General features: G+C 42.3%; 1 protein-coding gene across 1 annotated transcript in view; it reads left to right on the top strand.

Moving 5' to 3' along the window:
* The window catches only part of LRPPRC (leucine rich pentatricopeptide repeat containing), a 318,251-nt gene that overhangs the window by 204,303 nt on the left and 93,056 nt on the right, over positions 1-20,892 (top strand). The window contains exons 26-28 of the mRNA XM_033937468.1: positions 5,755-5,823; positions 11,445-11,535; positions 17,024-17,166. Coding sequence (XP_033793359.1) covers positions 5,755-5,823; positions 11,445-11,535; positions 17,024-17,166 — 303 coding nt within the window. The remainder of the gene's footprint in view (positions 1-5,754; positions 5,824-11,444; positions 11,536-17,023; positions 17,167-20,892) is intronic.

The raw sequence follows: 20,892 nt of genomic DNA on the forward strand, positions 1-20,892 counted from the left end.
GAGAATGAGAGATACATCAATGAAATGGTTCATGAGGCATCAAAGATTTCCAGCAATGGGAAAGAAGAGGCGGTGCTGAGGGAAGATAGCTGGACTCATATTACGGAACCCTGCAAGATTGTACTGTGACTCCACACACCCTTGAACTGAAGAACCGGTGTGCTGCCCTGGAAGTGGAGAAGATGAGATGAGAGCGTCCCAGGGAAAGGAAGGACCAAAGCTTGAAATCCCCCAAACTGCTGGATCCATGACCACTAGGAGGTGTAAGATAGTGGTGGTTGGCAATTCCCTTCTGAGAGGTACAGAAGCGTCCCATCTGCAGACCAGACATGATGTCCCGGGATGTATTCTGTCTGCCTGGTGCCAAAATCCAAGATGTTATGGAGAGATTGCCAAGACTCATCAGGCCTGATGACTATTATCCGATGCTGCTCATCCATGTTGTCACTAATGATACTGCCAGGTACCCCTGCGAACGTATCAAAAGTGACTTTGTGGCTCTGGGAGAGAAGGTGAAGTAGTCGGGTACGTAGGTGCTATTTTCATCCATCCTCCCTGTCGAGGGTAAGGGCCAGGTCAGAGAAGCATGCATCCTGGAGATACTGGGCTAGATGGACCAGTGGTCTGATCCAGTAAGGCTATTCTTATGTTTTTAAGGTGACCAAACAGATTGAAAACGTGACGGCGAAAACTAAAAGGATGCTAGGGTGCATAAGAAGAGGTATGGCCAATAGGAAAAAGGAGGTATTGATGCCCCTGTATAAGACTCTGGTGAGACCTCGTTTAGAATATTGTATACAATTCTGGAGACTACACCTTCAAAAAGATATAAAAAGGATGGAGTCAGCCCAGAAGAAAGATACTAAAATGGTACATGGTCTTTGTCATAAGACGTATGGGGACTGATTTAAGGAAAGGCGGAAGAGGGGAGATATGATAGAGACGTTTAAATACCTACATGGTGTAAATGTGCATGCATCAAGGAAGCTCTGAAATGAGAGAACATAGGATGAAGTTAAGAGATGATAGGCTCAGGAGTAATCTAAGGAAATGCTTTTTTACAGAAAGGGTGGTAGATGCGTGGTGAAGACAGACTGTCTGAATTCAAGAAAGCCTGGGATAGTCATGTAGGATCTCTTAGATAGAGGAAGAGATAATGATTACAGCAGATAGGCAGACTAGATGGGCCATTTGGCCTTTATTGCTATCATGTTTCTATGTTTCAGTTTCCTGAACTTGGAAGAAAGAAAACAATAAGGGTTTGCATAAGTTTCAGCTGAAACTTAATTCTTTGAGATGATATTGAGATTGCTAGGTCTGTGTAAAGATGCTTTTTTAATGACTTTATATCTTGCACAGCTCTCTTAAATAAGAGGGCACATTGCACATGACTCATGTTTTGCCCACATGAATCGCCTTTCTCTGTTTAAGTGGCAAAAAATTATTGAGGGAATAAGCTTTCTTTGGTATGCTTGAATTCCTCATTTAGCATAAAACTAGATTAGCTGAATCCATTTCTTTGAACTATTCATTGCATCAGCTGCTAAATTAATTTTGATAAATTATACTCTTGCTTTTCAAAGCTTTTCTTAATTGCTTTGTTTGTAACCTGAAAGAGTGGTAGCAAGAATAGGTCTATACTTTCTTAATACTCATATAACTTAACCAATGTCATATCATATGTTATATACATGTGCAGGTCTCTGTTTTCAATAGAGGAGTGTCTTCAGAAAATATTGACTGTTTTTCTAGTGCATGGTATTACTTTTATATAAGAATACTAGTGTTTAAGCCCACTACATTAACGGGTGCTAGAGTAGATGTCTGTCTGTCTGGGGTTTTTTTTTTTTCTTTGTCTCTCTCTCTCTCTTCTTGGACGCTGTCTGTGTGTCATTCTTTCTGTCTGTGTCTCTCTCTGTCCCCCTGTCTTGTCTGTCTTTCTTTCTGTCTCTTGTCTCCCTGGCCTCCTGCCTGCCTGTATTTCTCTGTTGCGCCATGCCTGCCTGTCTCTCCGTGGCCCGCTTCCTATGTCCATAGTGTCCCATCCTGTGTCCTTAGTGCCTTCAGTGCCTCTTTCCTATGTTCTTTGTGCCCCCAGTTCCGCCTTCCTATGTCCTTAGTATCCTATCCTATGTCCTTAGTGCCCTCAGTGCCTCCTTCCTATGTCCTTAGTCAGTGCCTCCTATGTCCTCAGTGCCCCCTTCCTATGTCCTTAGTGCCCTCAGTGCCTCCTATGTCCTTAGTGCCCCTTCCTGTGTCCTTAGTGCCCTCAGTGCCTCCTATGTCCTTAGTGCCCCTTCCTGTGTCCTTAGTGCCCTCAGTGCCTCTTATGTCCTTAGTGCCCCTTCCTGTGTCCTTAGTGCCCTCAGTGCCTCCTATGTCCTTAGTGCCTCCTTTCCATATTCTTAGTACCCCTTCCTATGTCCTTAGTGGCCCCAGTGCCTCCTTCCCATGTACTTAGTGCCCCCAGTGCCTCCGTCCTGTGTCCATAGTGCCTTCAGTGTCTCCTTCCCATGTCCATAGTGCCCTCAGTGCCTCCTTCCCGTGTCCATATTGCCTCCAGTGCCTCCTTCACTTGTCCTTATTGCCCCCAGTGCCTCCGTCCTGTGTCCTTAGTGGCCCCAGTGCCTCCTTCCCATGTACTTAGTGCCCCCAGTGCCTCCGTCCTGTGTCCATAGTGCCCTCAGTGTCTCCTTCCCATGTCTATAGTGCCCTCAGTGCCTCCTTCCCGTGTCCATAGTGCCCCCAGTGCCTCCGTCCTGTGTCCTTATTGCCCCCAGTGCCTCCGTCCTGTGTCCTTAGTGCCCCCAGTGCCTCCGTCCTGTGTCCTTAGTGCCCCCAGTGCCTCCGTCCTGTGTCCTTAGTGCCCCCAGGGCCTCTGTCCTATGCCCTCAGTGCCTCCTATGTCCTTAGTGCCCCTTCCTATGTTCTTAGTGCCCCACTGCCTTCTTCTTATGTCACCCTCACTGCCTTCCAGACTTTGTCCCACCCCCACCCTTCGAAGCCTGCCTGCCTCCCTCCCATCTCCCTGTGCAGTATAACCCTTGAGCAGCATGTTTCCATCTCCCCCCCCCCCCGCCACTACCGCCGCCGTGCAGCCGACCCCACTGACCCTCCCATCGTGAGACAACCGACGGGCCTCCCAGCTCCGGCAGTGTCCGCAGCGCTCTGGGTGCGCTGCTTCGCGGCCCGCTACCTTAATTTCCTCTGCTGCGTCTCTGATGATGTCATCAGGGACGCGGCTGAGGAAATTGGGGCGGTGGAGGACAGCGAGGCAGCGTGTTTGGAGTGCTGCGGACGCTGCTGGAGCCGGGAGGTTTGTGGTCATCTCGCGGTGGGAGGGTCAACAGGGGTTCGGGTGCGCCGGGGGGGTGGGTGGCGACGACAATGAACTGCCTTACAGGAAAACAGAACCCTAGGCGCGCATGCGCACTCCTACCTGCCAGGGACCTACTGATCACGGAACATGCAAATGGGAGTGCGCATGCGTGCTTAGTGTTTTATTATTATAGGTAACAAAGAAATGACAATCTAATTCTTTATACTCTATATTTCAGAGATATTTTCACATTTTTTGACTGGAAAAACCCAGGAAAATCATATTTGTTTTCCTGTTCTAATATTTTGTTTTCAGGAACTTGGCCATCTTGAGATCACTGTTTCTCATCTTCTCCCTCACATCCTATAATTTTAAACATTAATACATTATACATTAATATTTGTGACACAGATACAGGGCTGAAAAAATGTAGGTGCAAGTTCCCTTTGGCAGCTAAAATTCAGTATCTGATGTCTGCATTCAGGTCAGGGGAGGGGGAGTAAGAAAAGTTGTTATTGCAGAGAGAAATGGTAAAAAAATAAAAATAAAAAATGTCCATGTAGGAGAACAGCTTCCTTAGGCAGCCAGGCTGGAGGGGCAGTAGGCCTTGTTAAATGAGCAGGTGCCATTGGCTGGTAGGCTTTTGAGGATTATAAAGAATTTCTTTCCTTGGCTTTTAAGTTTGGGTTAGTGGCCAAGTATGCTTAAAATTTTCCACTCCTATATAGAGACCATACTTCTTCTGTGCTATTGATATCCCTAACACTTTGAATCCTTTATGTCCTGCAGGAAGACAAGCCAGTTTAATTGATATATAAGGGAAGTCAGAATACAGAGTGATGATATTGGATTATTCTATGGGTGCCCTACCATTGACTGACACTAAGGGCCTCTTCTATTAAACTACGCTAGCAATTTGTAGTGCGGTGAGCCGCACTGAATGGCCCGCGCTACTCCCGACGCTCATAGAGTTCCTATGAGTGTCGGGAGCAGCGCAGCTCTCTGCACTAAAAACTGCTAGCGCAGTTTAATAGAAGAGGCCCTAAGTATTTTTTAAAGCTGACCTGCTTTAAAGATGTACCAATTACACAGATATATTCTTATAACAAGCATGATGACCATGTGCAGATTTCTCTACAAAAAAAGGAAATTAGGCATTATGAAATGTGTGAGCATCTTGTTTTTATGGTCATTTACTTAACAGGAGAGTTAGTAAACTTAATATGGAGAGAGACTGACAGAAGGTTTCTTGAGGATTGTCGAGCACACTTTAAATTTATGGTAAACCTGAATTCTAGACTGAATTACTAGCAGGAAGGCTTGTGTTACTTTTCCTTTCTACCATCATGACTCGGGCCCTGATGTTCAATGCTCCGACAACACGGTATTAAATACCATGCTGAGAGCGATTTTTTTGTTGCTGTTGTTAATTGGGTAATGTTCATTAGCATGCTATTTGTGAGGAGTAGCCCCAGTAAAAGGGGGAGGAACTGCCTGGCGCCTACTCCTCCCCCCTCTCATCTGCGTGTCATTTTCAGCTCCATTTTCCTCTCCCCGCAGCTGCTCACTCTCCTGCTGACTCATCTTGATTGCAGCTCCAGAGCCACGAGCAGCTGAGCTGACAGGGAAATCCTCAATCAACTGAGCTGCAGAACTCCCCGAAGCCGCCAATTGGCAGCTTCGGGCTGTCCCTGCTGCTCAGCTGATCTCTTCCCATAACAGCAGCTGTAAGCACACGTCCTCCCTCTCTACCTCATGTTCTGGATTTTTAAAATTCTTTTCTCAACACTGTGCTGCAGGACTCCCCGAAGCCGCCAATCGGCAGCTTTGGGTTTCCCCTGCCGCTCAGCTGATTCCTTCCATGACAGCAGCTGTAAGCACAGGGTCCGCCCTCTCTTCCTCATGTTCTGGATTTTTTTCAAATCTTTTCTCAGCCCTGTAAAGCAATTTTAGCACCAACTGAGGCCTTCCTGAATTGGCCACCACTGGGGCTCCTGTCATGCATTTCCTTAAAAAGGCTCCATTTCATTTTTTCCTCTGTGTATGTCTGTTGTATTAAACTTGTTTCTTGTCCTATGTTTTCGTGTGTTTTCTTTTACTAGTATTGCTCCCCATTTTTCCTTAACATGTGTAAATCACTTAAATTTTTCTATATATAGATGGTATATCAGATAACCTGAACTTGAAGGGAGTGGTAGGAACTGATTAGGAGTTCCACTACTGTTTCCTGAGGATTAAGACATTAAAAACGGCTAATGGGGTCAGGTTTGGGGCTGTAGGATGGAGCTCTGGAAAGAGTAGTAGAGATGAACTGAGATCCATATACTTTGTAGAGGTTAATAAGGGGTCCACACAATCAAAAAGTTGGAAATTTCCGGGTTATGTTTTGAAGTTTATCAAAATATTTTTTGTGATTTGTGTTTTTAATTTTATAGACACCTGGCATAAGAGCTCGATCTGGGAAGTTAGAGTGGTTTGCAGAGAAATGCATTGCAGCTAATCAGGTGGGTGTCTAATTATGTAGCTTTGAAGTATGGTTAGACTGTTTCAGGGGTAGATAATTCAGTCTTCAGGTGCAAATCTGATTTTCAGAAATCTACACAGGATATTCATTGGCTTATTACATTTCAGGTGTGTCATTCTTCCCATGCTCGCGAGTTGTGCAGAAGGAATCCATTCCAGCTTTTCAACACCACCTCCATCACTAGAGCTCTGCTGCTCCCTTCAGTTTTTCCTTGTGCATGCGAGCCAGAAGGAGTCTTTCTGATCTGCTTTGTATATTGGTTTATTGTTTTGGTCCTTTTTGCGGTTTTTGGCAGCTTTCGGTGCTTAAGAGCTCCCCCCTTCAGGTAAGTTAACAGACGACAAACAGCTGGGGGAGGGGGGGTGGCTCACTGCAATGGACGCCCAATATAGGGTCGTTGGTCAGCTTCCCAAAGGAAGTGGTTGATTAACAGATTGGAACTTCGAGCCATTCGATTGCCATTGCAGATGCTGGAGAAGAGTCTGGAGGGACCAGCAGTCCAAGTCTTCTTGGACAATGCTATTGTGGTGGCATGTGAATCACCAGGGAGGCACCAAGAGTTCACAGCTGAGTCTGGAGGCCCGCACTCTGTTCCAGTGGGCAGAGTGTCATCTTCAGGCTCTTTTGGTGGTGCATGTTGCGGACGAGGACAGTGTCCAGGCTGATTTTCTTAGCAGACACTGGATCCGGGAGAATAGATGCTTTCTGCTGCAGTTTTCCAAGCCATTGTTCATCACTGGGGTCACCCAAAGTTTAATTTGATGGTGACAGCAGGAAAGAAGACAGATCCGAGCCCAGAAACACAAGTCTGGATGCTCTGGTCCAGCCATTGCCAAAGAACGAGCTTTTGTACATGTTTCCTCCATGGCCCATGATATGGCAGATACTCCACAGGATTACAGGACTTTTGGGAAAGGTCATTTTCGTGGTCCCAGATTGACTATGGTAGAGAGACTACAAGTGCAGCCAGACCTTCATTCTCAGGGGCCAGTCAGTGGTCATAGAATATCTGGATCGCTTTGCTGTTATGGCATGGCTCTTGAGCACTCAGCGTTAGCATGCAAAGAATACTCAGAGTAGTGATTGCTACTCTTCTCAGAGCCAAAAAATCTACAGTGGTCTCTGCTTATGTTAAGGCATAGAAAACCTTCCAGCACTGGTGCATAAAGGAGAAGGCAGAGCCGTTCTCTGCTCCTATCTCGGTGGTGTTAGCTTTCCTTCAGTCTGGCCTTGACAAGGGTCTTTACAGTGGCATCCCTCAGAGTCTAAATGGCAGGACTCTCTTGTTTCAGGGCTCGACAGCATAACGCTTCCTTAGCGTCTCATTCAGATATAGCCAGATTCCTAAAGGGGCCGTATGGCTCAGTTAACCAGTAAAACACCCATTTCCTTCATTGAATCTTAACGTGGTTTTGCAAGGCCTCAGTCATGCTCCATATGAACCGCTCAAGGAAGCATCTTTGATGGATCTTGCACTCAAGACATTTTTTTTCATGACCATTACCTCAGCAAGAAGAGCTTCGGCCTTCCTCAACTTTGGAACACTGCCCACTCTTGTGAGGGAAGAAAATAACTTAGACTGCTTTAAAGGCCTTCTCAGGAGCCATTTGTTTAAATAAGCCTTTGACATCTAATCTCTTTTCATTCTTCTGTACTTCAAGCTTTCCAAAGAAACAATAGGCAGTATTTCCCCTCCTTTTGTTCTTCCCTTCATTGTTTCTCTTTTTTATTCTTCAATTGTATTTTCTCCCCCATCTGTCTTTTTGTTTCCTGTGTGTTTTAGTCTAGTCTGTTTAATATTAAGTATGCCATTCAATTAATTTGTTTTATCTTCTTTTATGTTATTTGTATTGTTATTGGCGTTTTTTATTTAAACCCCCCATTTTAAATTGTTAAACTCGCTTAGAAAATTGATAAGCGATTGTATCAAATTTTAATAGAAACTTGATACTTGATCATGGATGCGAAGGTTGTTTTGGCTTACCATGTCAATCAAGTAGTAAGATTGTTAGCGTTCCAGTCCACAGGATCTAAGGACTGGATTCTGAAAAGTTGGATCTGAGGAGAGTCCTTCTACAATATCTTGAGGTTACCAATGAGTTCAGGCTGTCTGTCCATTTTTGTGCTCACCAGTCAGATTCGACACGTCACACCACACCGGCATCCAGGACCATGCTTTCCAGATGGATCTGCAAGGCTATTTCGTGGAAAACAGTTACCAGTCTTCATGAAGGTACATTTGACTAGGAGCGTGGCTGCTTCGTGGACAGAAGCTTGGGCAGCGACCTGGTCCACTCTACATACATGTACCAAGTTTTACAGAGTGGATGTGGTGGCATAGGTGGTCTCCTCCTTTGGGTCCTCAGTGTTATGAGCCGGCACAGAGGTCCTACCCTAGATTTCTGGGACAGCTTTTGTACGTCCTGTACATCCAGAATGACACACCTATCGCACTAGAAAAGGAGATTAGGTTCTTATCTTGGTAATATCTCTTATAGTAGATAGGTGTGTCATTCTGGAGCCCCGCCCTATCAGTTATCTCCTGCGCCTGCCTACTGAAAAAACATATTTGGGTCTGTTTGAATTCCATAAATGTTTCTGATTGGTATGATTATTTCATTGTTTCGATTGTTCATTTGCAATGCTTAACATGTTTTCAGAGCATGTGTTTCTATAAAGGGCTATCGCCTGCTTTGGTAGGGAGTAGCAGAGCCCTCTAGTGAAGGAGGAGGTGCTGAAAAGCTGGAATGGATTCCTTCTGCACGCCTTATGAGCATAGGGAGATTACCCATCTGTCCAGAATGACATACCTATCTACTAGAAAAGATATTAGCAAGGTAAGAACCTAATCTCCTTTTACATGGCCTAAGTCTAATTTAATTATCATGTTTTGGTCAGTGTTAAAAACAAAACAGAACTCTTTCTGGCACTGATGCTTGTGAACTAGAGTTGTCTGTGCCAGTGTTTCCCAATGAATGTGCAATGAGACCTGGGTGCCATGGGAAAGTTCCTCCTTCATACATAGTGCTCTAGTTGTACCATAGAAAGGTGGTATATCAAATGCATGATCCTTTACCATGGGCCCAGCATTTCTCCCCATCTCTCTCTCTTCTTCTCTCTCACCCCCTACTTTAGTATCTCTCACTCCTTTTTCTCCTTCACTTGCAAGTTTGGTATCTATCCCTCTTACTCTATCCTGTAGGTCTGGCATCTCCCCATGTTAGGTCTATCATTTCTTCCTACCCCCTCCTGCCTGCAAATATCTGTTTTCCCCTCTACCCCATGGGTTTGGCATCTTCCCCCAAGTTTTGAGTTTATTAAAATTTTGATATACCGCCTTGTCAGATTTAAAGGCAGCTTTACAAAGATAAAAAGAAGTTTAAAAATATTACAGAATCAATAGACAAAACACAATAAACCACAGACATAACTGAAAACAAAGGGGAGAACCCCTAATGGGTCTAGCATCTCTTCCTTTCTACTTCCTCCTTAGCCCACTATATGTCCAGCATCTTCTCCCCCCCTCCCCCCCCCCTCTCCTCAAAACTAGTAAGTTGCGGACATCGCTGAAGACACACTGCTTCTAGTTGCCCTGGTTTTTCTTTCTGTTTGAGTCTCACCTTTTCTGATGCCACTTCTTGTGAGAGGGACCAAATATAGAGAAGAACCAGGGCAGCTGGAAGCAATGTGTCTTCAGCACTGCCTGTGATTAATTGGTTTTGGGTGAAGAGAGAGAAGGGGGGTTGCCAAACCCAAGAGAGGGAAAAGAGGAAAAGGGAGATCTGACTGGAGGGCAGGGAGTAAAGAGTCTGAGGCAGCAGAGAACAGTCTTTTCTGTTGCTGGTTTAAGGCCTTGCTGGCAGCCCTGCTATGAAGGGTTTGTATAATAATAATAATAATAATTTTATTTCTTATATACCGCTATACCATAAGTTCAAAGCGGTTTACAACGGAAGATACATAGTCAGGGATAGAGATACAAGATAAATAACGTTTGGTCTGAAGTACAAAGAATATTTGGTCACAAGTGTAGAAAGCATTTAGTCTGAATTACAATTAGAGTTGAAAGAGTTCTTCAGTTGACTTAGAAGATTGAAAGTTATTCCAGTGATGCAATTGAGAAATGGATGGGTGTTGGGAATTGATTATGGGATGGGTAGGACATGTTTTGATGAAGAGATAAGTAGAACCTGCTTTGGGATTTAGAACTTGTTAAACAGACGTGTCTTCAATAGTTTTCTAAAGTCTGCGTAAGAGGTAGCCTCTAGTATGGGCTTTTCGAGCCATGTGTTCAGTTTAGCTGCCTGAAATGATAACATTCTATCGCAGAATTTCTTGTATTGGCAAGCTTTCAGGGGGGGGTAATTAAATAGATTTATTCTGCGGGTGCTCTTGTTGGAACAGTTTAAAGTGAACTGAGAGGCAAGGTAAGCTGGTAGCATCCCGAAAATGGCTTTATAGCTAATGCTGGCAAACTTGAAGAGAACTCTAGATTCCACAGGCAACCAGTGAAGCTTTTGATAGGACGGGGTTATGTGTTCCCATTTTAAGCGGCGCTATAGAAATAAGTGGTACGAGCTGTAACGGCAGGCGTGCACAAAGAGGCAAACTGGCAGGGTTGCAAGTCTGTTACTCTTCTGCTTGCCTGTGTTGGAGGGCGGGGGACAGAGAACCTGGTCCTTCTTAACCCCATTCCCCCACTGGGTCACCTTAACAGAGCTAGGGTTTGTGAACTTGGGCAGGAGGGTGTGGTCTGCCAAGGAAAGGTAAAAATCCAGAGTTTGAGAGGCCCAGAAGCAGCCACCCAAACTACACCTTTACATGTCTTTATGAAGAATCCTGTTTGTTGTTCAGCTGTTTCTTGCCTGCAAGGTAGGGTAAGAGTCCTCTATTTCTGTTAATTTCTTGAATAAAGGAGTTTGTGTTAAGCTGTTTCAGTTTTTCTTTACAAGCCTTCCATAGGCTCATTACTCAAACACTCACCCTTGCAATCACACTCATACTTCTAATCTTACATGGGTATGGAGAAATCTTGTTTTTTTAATGTTTGACTTTGAAAAACAACATTAAACCATTAAGCTACCAGAACAACATAATATCTACACTATTATTAAAGCACACATCACAATGTAAGGACCCATAGTACGATATGAACAGGAGGACCGAAGAGAAAAGAGGAAGGACATAATAAAGAACACATTATTTCTGTCCTCCTCCTGTTTACTCCATGGTCCCTTATCACCTGTTCTCTTTCCTTGCCATCCTTCTCCTACCTTAAGGAGACGCAAGAGAGCAAAAAAATGTGGTTGTCTGCAGAGTGTTGTACAGTTCATGCCCACCCCTTCTCACTCCATAGTTCAACTTCCTTTTTGTCTACAAATTAAGTCCAGAGTAAAACTGAATCACTCAGCAGAATTCCCACAGATTAAAAATTCCTTTCAAAATGGGCACTACAGAGCTATACAGAGATAAATATTTTGTGTGTATTTGTTTCTACACTTGTAAATATATACATCTAAGCACAAGAATGAATCCTGTCATGATTTTAGTAGACTGAGTTTTACACTGATAGCACGACTGATTTTTGTCTTGCATTCAAAGGATGAAATCTTGGAGAACCTAGTGGAATTAACTCGGAAGCTCTTTGAGTGTGATAGAGACACAATGTACTTCTACCTACTGAAACTCTACAGTAAGTATGTGTGTTGAGGAATGGGGACTGAGGTGGATTGTAGCAAGCAGTTTTAGAAACAGTGATTGTGCTTCTTCCTTGAAGTTGTTATACCATTATGAAAGGAAGATTTTCTCAAGCAAAGTGGTTCTGTAGCTTCAGACATTTGATACTTTTACATTTTTATGGTACAGCCAGAACTCTAAAAACAGTCTTTTGATTTAATCTTATTATTTAAAGGGGTCATATGCGGTCCTTTCTCTGTCCTTTGTCATTTATCTAATCCTTTTTTGAAGGCCGCCTTCCTCTCACCTGGATGTCTTGACAGGTGAAACATTAATCTGGTCAGAGATGACGACATATTTTTCATTGTGGGCTTTTTTTTACTCTTCTCCCTTTCTTTTGTTTTGGAGAGCTGGGAAACCTTACCTTTGAGACAGGAGTTTCCCTTCTAGAGCTGTGTTTGTTGGTGATGCACATTATAAAATACAGCTAATCCTGTCTATGTTCACTTGAAAAATTTCAGAATCTTCATGAATAAAGGATGAATCTGAGAAAGAATGTTATAATGCCTCTGTATCACTCCATGGTGCGAGCTGATCTGAAGTATTGTGTTCAATTCTGGTCTTCTTATCTCAAGAAAGATATAACGGCACTAGAAGAGGTTCAAAGAAGAGCGACCAAGATGATAAAGTGGATGGAACTCCTCACATATGAGGAAAGACTAAAAAGGTTAGGGCTCTTCAGCTTGGAAAAGAGACAGCTGAGGGGAGATATGATTGTAGTTTACAAAATCCTGAGTGGAATAGAACGGATACAAGTGGATCGATTTTTCACTCCGTCAAAAAGACTAGGGGACACTGGATGAAGTTATAGGGAAATACTTTTAAAACCAATTGGAGGAAATATTTTTTCACTCAGAGAATAGTTAAGCTCTGGAACGCTTTGCCAGAGGTTGTGGTAAGAGCAAATAGCATATCTGGTTTTAAGAAAGGTTTAGACAATTTCCTGGACAAAAAGTCCATAGTCTGTTATTGAGAAAGACATGGGGCAAGTCACTGCTTGCCATGGATCGGTAGCATGGAATTTTGCTAGTCTGGGTTTGGCAAGGTACTAGTGACCTAGATTGGCCACTGTGAGAACAGGCTACTGGGCTAGATGGACCATTGGTCTGACCCAGTAAGGTTATTCTTATGTTCTTACCTACAGGAAAGTAAGTCATAACTGTTAACCATTAATTACTTAGAAGTAACATGGTTTTCAAGAACAGTCTGCCAAATACAAGGATTTAATGAAACGTGATGTCTCCACCTCCGTAATTCATCAACAGATGTCAGCATTGACATGTTAGATAAGTGTTCACTTGTTCTTTGAAATCTCTTCCTTCACCTCAGCTAGTGAAAAATGTTGGTGTGAAGAGCTGTTTTGCCCTTGTTTGTGAAATGGAAGCATTCAGTGAACACTCATTTAGATTTAAGGAATATGCTAATAAAGAATTTCTGATAGTCAAAGGAGTCCAATTGAAATTTGCCGCCCCACACAGATTGTTTATAGTGATGATTGCGTTGCTATGAGTATTATACATTGCTGGGCCAAAAAATGTAATGATTATAGATTGGGAACGTCTAATTTGTGTGTATGACGCATGACAGCAGTCTCTTTGAACTTGATATAACCATCAACTCAGAGCATTATATTGTAACCCTGAAAAACTTTGAAAGAATGACTGAAAAAAGTGTGGAAACACGAATAGGAAATTTTGTTGGAACGTAACAATGCTAGGTCACATGCGGCAAGAAACACCATAGAGGCAGTTGCAAAGATGAGTCTCAGTCCTACCCTATCTGCCATATAGTCTACCCCTGCATGAAGCGTCGCTATACAGCTAAGTACTTTTAGTACATATTTATTTAAATTATAAGTTAAAACAAAGCATAAAAAATAGAATGAATTGATCTGATAACGATTTAGAGCATAAAGCCAAGCACTATGAAAAGTAATTGAGTGCTTGGTGGCCCCGCTGAGGATCGTGAAGATTGACTTGTAGGATACTGAGTTAATGAGGAACAATACGAATGCGAGATTATATTTAGCATTCTCAGATCTAGTTGGAATATAGCCCTCATTAGAATCAATTGAAGTAGTGCCATAGGCTAACTATAACAGTTTAATATTAAGACAGGCTTAGAGAGGGCTCATTCAAAAGTAAAGGTTCTAGACTTAAAAAACTAACTTTGAACTGATGAGGGATTACGTCAAGGAATTGCTGTCTGGATGGGAACATCTGGAAGGAGTAGAAATGCGGTGGGCAAAACCGAAAGGAGTTATTGTAAGGGCGACAAAACCTGCCTGTTGCAATGACCTCCCCAGCTGAACAGGCTGGCATTCATTGTCAGAATAACTCACGAGGTTATCCAGAGGGGCATGATCTCAATAACGACTGTAAACAGAGTCACAAAGATATGTTGTTGCGGGGTTTCTAGGTCCATGGGAATGTCATCTGTATGCGGAGACCACTGAGCTAGCAGTGTGTTCTGTATGTGAGGCTTTGCCCAAGGAACCACATTTATAGTGGCTGCCAGGGAACCTAGCACCTGTCTATAAGCTGAGAGCAATTCTTCAGTCAGCGTGTCTCTGGAAAATAAACAGTCTTCTGTGTTGAATAGAATTCCCAGGTATTCAAGGGACTGGAAAGGAACCAGTTGGCTCTTGTGAGAATTTATCCAGCCCAGGCTCTGTAAGACCTGGACTACTTGACTCTGATCAGCCAGTTGTCTCCGTACGGAGGCACTTGGAATCCTGCCCTGCAGAGATGCACAGCAACTGCCACCATCACCCTGGTGAACGTGCGGGGTGAAGTCCAGGGATGGTGGTCGGCCACCCAGATTTAAAATCTGCTGTAGGCAGGTGTATCCTTCAGGGACCTGTTTCAACTAGACTGCTGGAGATTAGTGGAGCCCACTAATCTCTAGAGCGCTTCTTTGAGAAGCGGAGCTTCTCCTTGACTCTGACAGGAATTCAGGAGATGAAAATTCAGTCTTGATCCCCTTTCTTGCAAGCGGCCTCCCTGATGGGAGATTTGGCCTCCTATGTTGAGAATCAGACAGTGGGCGGGCAATTCAGCCTCTAAAACTACACTTAGCAGGCTCCCCTTCAAGGGACGGATATTTTTGGCAAAGGCCTGAATGATTTTATGACCAGTGGGGATAATTAGATCGACAAAATAAGGAAAAAAAATCAATTTGTTCAATAAACTAAAATAAATATATTTAATTACCAGACCTCAGACACCCAAGGTACTACTTTTTTTTTATCATCGGTCTTGGTAAAGTAACAAATGCTCAATATTTTTTTAATTTTAAATTAATTTATTCTTTAATCACAGTCTCTCTAGAATATAAATATACAGTGCTTAAGGTGCTATGAAAGCACTATATATTTATATTCTAGGGAACCTGTGACTAAAGAATAAATTAATTTAAAATTTAAACCTCCCCGGGTTCGTAGTCGTATCTTGAATAGACTGCAGTTGTATTCCATCCCGCCTGTCTTATCTGGGGGGGAGGGTGGAGGTTTGGGCGGGGTTTGCTTTTTGGGGGAGGGATTGGGGAGTCGGGATACTTTGTAACCTGAGAGGACATCAGAGTCCAGTCCTCTTGGGGGAAGGGAGCTTTGTTTTCAATATTTGAAATACTTTTGTCCGCTGTTTACTTTTGTTATGGTTGTTGCTTAATAAAAACAGATTTCACTTAAAAAATATTGAGCATTTGTCACTTTACCATGACCGATGATGAACACATCACCCCAGCAAGGGCACGAAAAAGTAAAAAAGTAGTGCCTTGGGTGTTTGAGGTCTGGTAATTAAATATACTTGATATAAGTTTGTTCTCTACCATTGGATATATCAGTGGGGATAATTGCCATCCCAAGTCCTTACTGGACAGCAGACCTTAAGTGGCTAGAAGCCAGAACTTGAGCTCCTTTCAGGGGTCCCAACGTTTTTGCCAGAACACTTCAGGAGGCTCGTCTCAGAGAACCTATCAAGGTTCCAGACAGAGGTGTTCCGGAACCAGAAAATTCAAAATATAGGTTCCTGGGCCATAACGGCAGCCAAGAATCCACAATGATGCAAGACATCAAGCCACTCTTCAAAAAATTAGAGATCAGCTGTTGGTCTTTATGGAGGCCTGGGAAAACATAAAGACAGATCTTTGGGTCTTGGATATTGTCAGAGAAGGTTACAAGATAGTTTGCAAACCTTCTGTCCGACTGGTTCGTGGATTCTCTGGCGGGCTGACCGGATCAGACACTTCAAGTCCCGACAACATTAATCTGATTGCTGGATATTCAAGCCATAGAACCAGTCCTGGAAGAATGCTCAGGCAGATACTCAATATATTTTGTTGTGCCCAAGAAAGATTCCTACTGGAGGCCCATTCTGGATCTCAAACATGTCAATGAGGCCCTAAGGGTTCCATATTTTCCGGATGGAGATTATGAGATCTGTCATTGCAGCAGTCCAGCCAGGAGAGTTTCTGTCTGCCCTAGATTTGACAGAGGCTCCACTAATATTCAAGCTTTTATTTGATGTGTTTTACTGTTTAATAGTAATGTTTGTTCATTTATACATTACAGTTTCAATATTGATCAGAACCTTGGTTTCAGGGAGCTCCCTGTGTGCTTCCTTATCTTGTCTTTTACCCTAGAGCAGGGGTGTCCAACCTGTGGCCCGAGGGCCGCATGCAGCCACGTGAAGTATTTTGTGCGGCCCTGGTCGAGGGCGATGCAGTGTTTTCCTCTACTGCCCCCAGGTGTTTACCGTCTTGCCAGCTCCCTCCTCTGTCTTGCTGCAGCGTTTGTGCAGCCCGAGAAAAAGTTTTTCGGCCAGTGTGGCCCAGGGAAGCCAAAAGGTTGGACACCCCTGCTCTAGAGCGCTTGCATGCTTTGGAACAGACTGAATAGGGCAGCAGACTCCTGGGAGAAGGAGGAGGTTTCAAAAGCTGTGATTGACATTTTTCTGCAGTATGTTCATGAGAATGGACAGAGTACACTAAGGTTCAACATACCATTCCTTTCTACTGGAAAAAATATTATTAAAGTAAGAACCTAATCTCTTTTTGGTGCCCAAATATTGGCGCTGATCGGCTCATTTATCAATTAAATTGTATATGTTAATTGAGTGCATGCCTATATTCGAGCATGCACATTTGAGCGCTATATATAAAATTAGGGTGTATATGTCATGTAACTGAGCAACCGAAGAGCAGGGAATCCCCTTTCTTTACATATTGTTTGTTTTGGGTTTGACTTTAGAAATTAAATTGAAAGAATGTGTAAAGATTGTATTCAGCACAGCTCCAATTACTGTTATGCTGAAGATTAGAAAAAACAAAAACTAATCTTTCTTACCCCCTCCAAATTTCTTTAAATTTTTGAGTCTAAAGAATGACACTTTAAACATGCTAGTAATTGACACATGTAAGATGCTGAAATTGATCTCTCTTCATAGAGGAAAACAACAATTGGCAAAAAGCAGACTCAGTTTGGACAAAATTACAGGAAGAGAATGTTATTCCCCGGGAGAGAACACTGATGTTGATGGCTGATATCTTTAAACAAAATGGTCAAGAAATTCCGTTTGATGTACCTGAGGTAACTTATTTTCTTTCAGGTTTTTTTGTTTGTATATTTTCAGGTTTGGGATCTTTTTTAGCACACTTGAAAATGTAAAAAGTGCTATTCATTTTAACAAAAGCCTCTGTCTGCCTGTCTGTCACAGGAACTGTCTAGACTTTGGTGCTGAACAGCAATGAAACATGTCTTAAATAAACATCTAAGTTTAGTTTAATTTAATTTGGAATTTATACTCCGTTTCGGAGCAGTTATTAAGTTGGGGTAAAAGCTCATTCTCCAAGGACAAGCAGGCATAATATTTTCACATTTGAGTGACATCATCCACAAAACCTGGTGGGGACACTACTAAGTAATGTAATGTAATTTATTTCTTATATACCGCTAAATCCGTTAAGTTCTAAGCGGTTTACAGATACATTGAAGAGTATAATAAAATAAGATAAATGAATAAAGAATTGGTACTTTGAAATTCCCTGACTGTCCCGAAGGCTCACAATCTAACCAAAGTACCTAAGGACAAACAAATTAGCAGATAATAGAAAGGAAAAATAAAGAATAGAGTAAATGAGATATAAAGCATCCTAACAAGATTACATAGAAAACATTGATCTCATTACGGCCATATTCTTTTGAAGCAAGTGTACATCCCAGCAATAATAAAGTGGGTAAAGTAAATTAAATTAAAATTATTTGAATTAAAACTAAATATATATAAATGAATTAATTAAGAGAGAAACCAAAAAACCGTTAGACAATGGAATTCTAATGAAAATTTAAAATAAAGATGTAAAACAAAATAAATAAAAAATAAAAAAAAACCAGTAAAAATAAATGAAATTTTAAGTGCACTGTCACTTTAAATCTTTAGGCATGCTGTGCATGTAGCTAGGTGGGCGTGAAGATCTAATCTAGTACAGTATTTCTGAGTCACGCTATGCCTAAATAGGTTCAAAGCAACTTATAATATAAGGAATTCCAGAATATATATGCTACATTATAGCAGTTTGAGGAGGGCAGAGTTATGAATGGAGTAATAGGCAAGGGAGAATAGAGATTTCTTTTACTGTATTGGTATAACATTTGAGTGGAGTATGGGATTTAGTGACAGGTATTTCGGGGGTTTCTTGTCTATGGTGTGTATACTTTCAAAGAACAGAGTTTTTAATATTTTTTTTTTCAGATTCTGTTGTAGAATGGGATCACTTGGTCATTTGCCTGCCTGGTGCAACGGTGGCAGATCTCACCTAGATTAGATTTTAGACAATGCTGGGGAAGAGCCTGCTGTCTTGGTACATGTGGATACCAATGACATAGGGAAATGTGGTAGGAAGGTTCTGGAAGCCAAATTTAGACTCTTAGGTAGGAAGCTAAAATCTAGAATCTCTAGGGCAGGGCTGCCCAATTCCGGTCCTTGAGATCTACTGGCAGGCCAGGTTTTCAGGATATCCACAATGAATATGCATGAGAGAGATTTGTCTGCATTGCCTTCTTGGTATGCAAATCACTCTCATGCATGTTCATTGTGGATATCCTGAAAACCTGGCCTGCCAGTAGATCTCGAGGACCAGATTTGGGCAGCCCTGCTCTAGGGTAACCTTTTTAAAAGCACTTCTTGTTCCATGTTCAGGGCCCAAGAAACAGGAAGAACTCTGGAGTGTCAATGCGTAGATGAGGTGATGGTGCAGGGAGGAGGGTTTTAAATTTGTCAGGAATGGGGTGACATTCTGGGGAATGGGGAGCTTGTTCTACAAGGATGGGCTCTACCTTAAGCAGAGTGAAACCAGTCTGCTGGCATCGACATTTTGAAACGAGATAGAGCAGTTTTTAAACTAGAAACTGGGGAAAGACTAAGTGTCGCTCAAAAGTGCATAGTTTGGAACAAGATAACTTTACAAGATAACACCAAAACAGAGAAGATAGGTCATCCCATTAGCAAAGTTACAATAGAGACCATAGTTGACCAGTGTCCTTAAATACAGAGCAGATAGATATTACTGATAGCAAATTATTCATGTCAACTTCTAAGCAAGTTGTAAATAGGAATGACATTATTTGAAATGTCTTTATGCAGATGCCAGAAGCTAAAGAAACAAGATGGGAGAGTTAGAATATATTGCACTAAATGAAAGGATAGATACTGTATAATCATCTCTGTGACCTGGTTAAAGGAAGATAATCAATGTTACCGGGGTACAAATTTTAAAAGATCTAGGTGTCATCATAGACAATATGCTAAAACCTTTGACCCAATGTGTGGTGGCGACCTAAAAAGCAAACAAGATGCTAGGAATTATTAGGAAAGGTATGCTAAATAAGACTAAGAGTATTATAATGCCTCTGTATTGCCCCATGGTGCAACCTCACCTTGAGTACTACATTCAATTCTGATCGCCATTATTAAAAAAAAAAGTAGCGGAAGTAAAAAAAAGGTTAAAAAAAAGTGACCAAGATGAGAAAAGACTAAAGAGGTTAGTGCTCTTCAGTTTGGAAAAGAGATAGCTGAAGGGAGATAAGATTGGTCTACAAAATCCTGAGTGATATAGAACGGGTATAACTGAATCAGTTTTTTACTCTCTCAAAAATTACAAAGACTAGGAGACTGTCAATGATGTAGCACGGAAATACTTTTAAAACCAATAGGAGGAAAAAAATTTTCACTCAGAATAGTTAAACTCTGGAACACATTGCCAGAGGATGTGGTAGCAGAGGTTAATGTAGATTGGTTTAAAAAAGGTTTGGACAAGTTCCTGGATGTAAAGTTCATAGTCTGCTATTGAGACAAGCATTGGGGAAGCCAATGCTTGCCCTGGGATCGGTAGCATGGAATGTTGCTACTCTTTGGGTTTCCACCAGGTTCTTGTGACCTGGATTGGCCACTGTGGAAACAGGATACTGAGCTAAATGGACCATTGGTCTGACCCAGTATGACTGCTGTTATGTAATTAGGGATCACTCCAGCCTTGAACCCATAAGACACCAGAGATTACTAAAGGTAAGCCTAGGGAGGCCAAGGGAGGGGTTAGAGACCAGTGGAGCTCATCTTTGAATAGTACTCTCTTTTAATTAGGTGAGAGTCTAGGTTTGGCAGCAGGTATCACAAACCAAAAATCTTGCTAAAATCTCAGGACCTGAGTAGGAACATATTGCTTAATATATCAAACAAGATATTTGGGTCCTGTGCCTCTAATTAATTTAAACATTGGAGTAAGCTTAAAAATAATTCTCAGCTGGACCAGAGGCTAATAATAAGGAGAAAAAAAAAGTTTGGGTACCTGTTTCCCACCTCCTACTACTGGTAGTAGTCTAAGCACTGGCTGAAAATGAGCTATAGTCTTTCTGCGGAGTTCTTGCTTGTATCAAGTTCATAAGGAGCTTTTTCTGTTGGGCTGATCTGGGCACATTTGTTTGACAATGAAAATTCATTTCTGGCATTAATCACTCCTACAAGGCTCAGGGAAAGCCGACTGTATGTTACTTATGCTCATTAGCTAAAAAAAACCCCCCAAAAAACCCACTTTCCTTAGCAACAGCAGCAAATGAATCCAGAGACCAATGGGATAGTCCACATCTACCAGCAGGCGGAGATAGAGAAACTGATTAACAGGTGGTCCTATTGGCTGGCACTCCTCCTGTATCTCCAGTATGCTCTATCTCCCAGCAGGTGATGGTCGCTAGCTCCTGGATTCTGGCTGTGACTGGAAACTTATTTCTCCTGTTGAGATTTTCTCTTCAGTGAGTTATCAG

This window comes from Geotrypetes seraphini, chromosome 3 (genome assembly GCF_902459505.1).
Source record: "Geotrypetes seraphini chromosome 3, aGeoSer1.1, whole genome shotgun sequence".
NCBI lineage: Eukaryota > Metazoa > Chordata > Amphibia > Gymnophiona > Dermophiidae > Geotrypetes > Geotrypetes seraphini.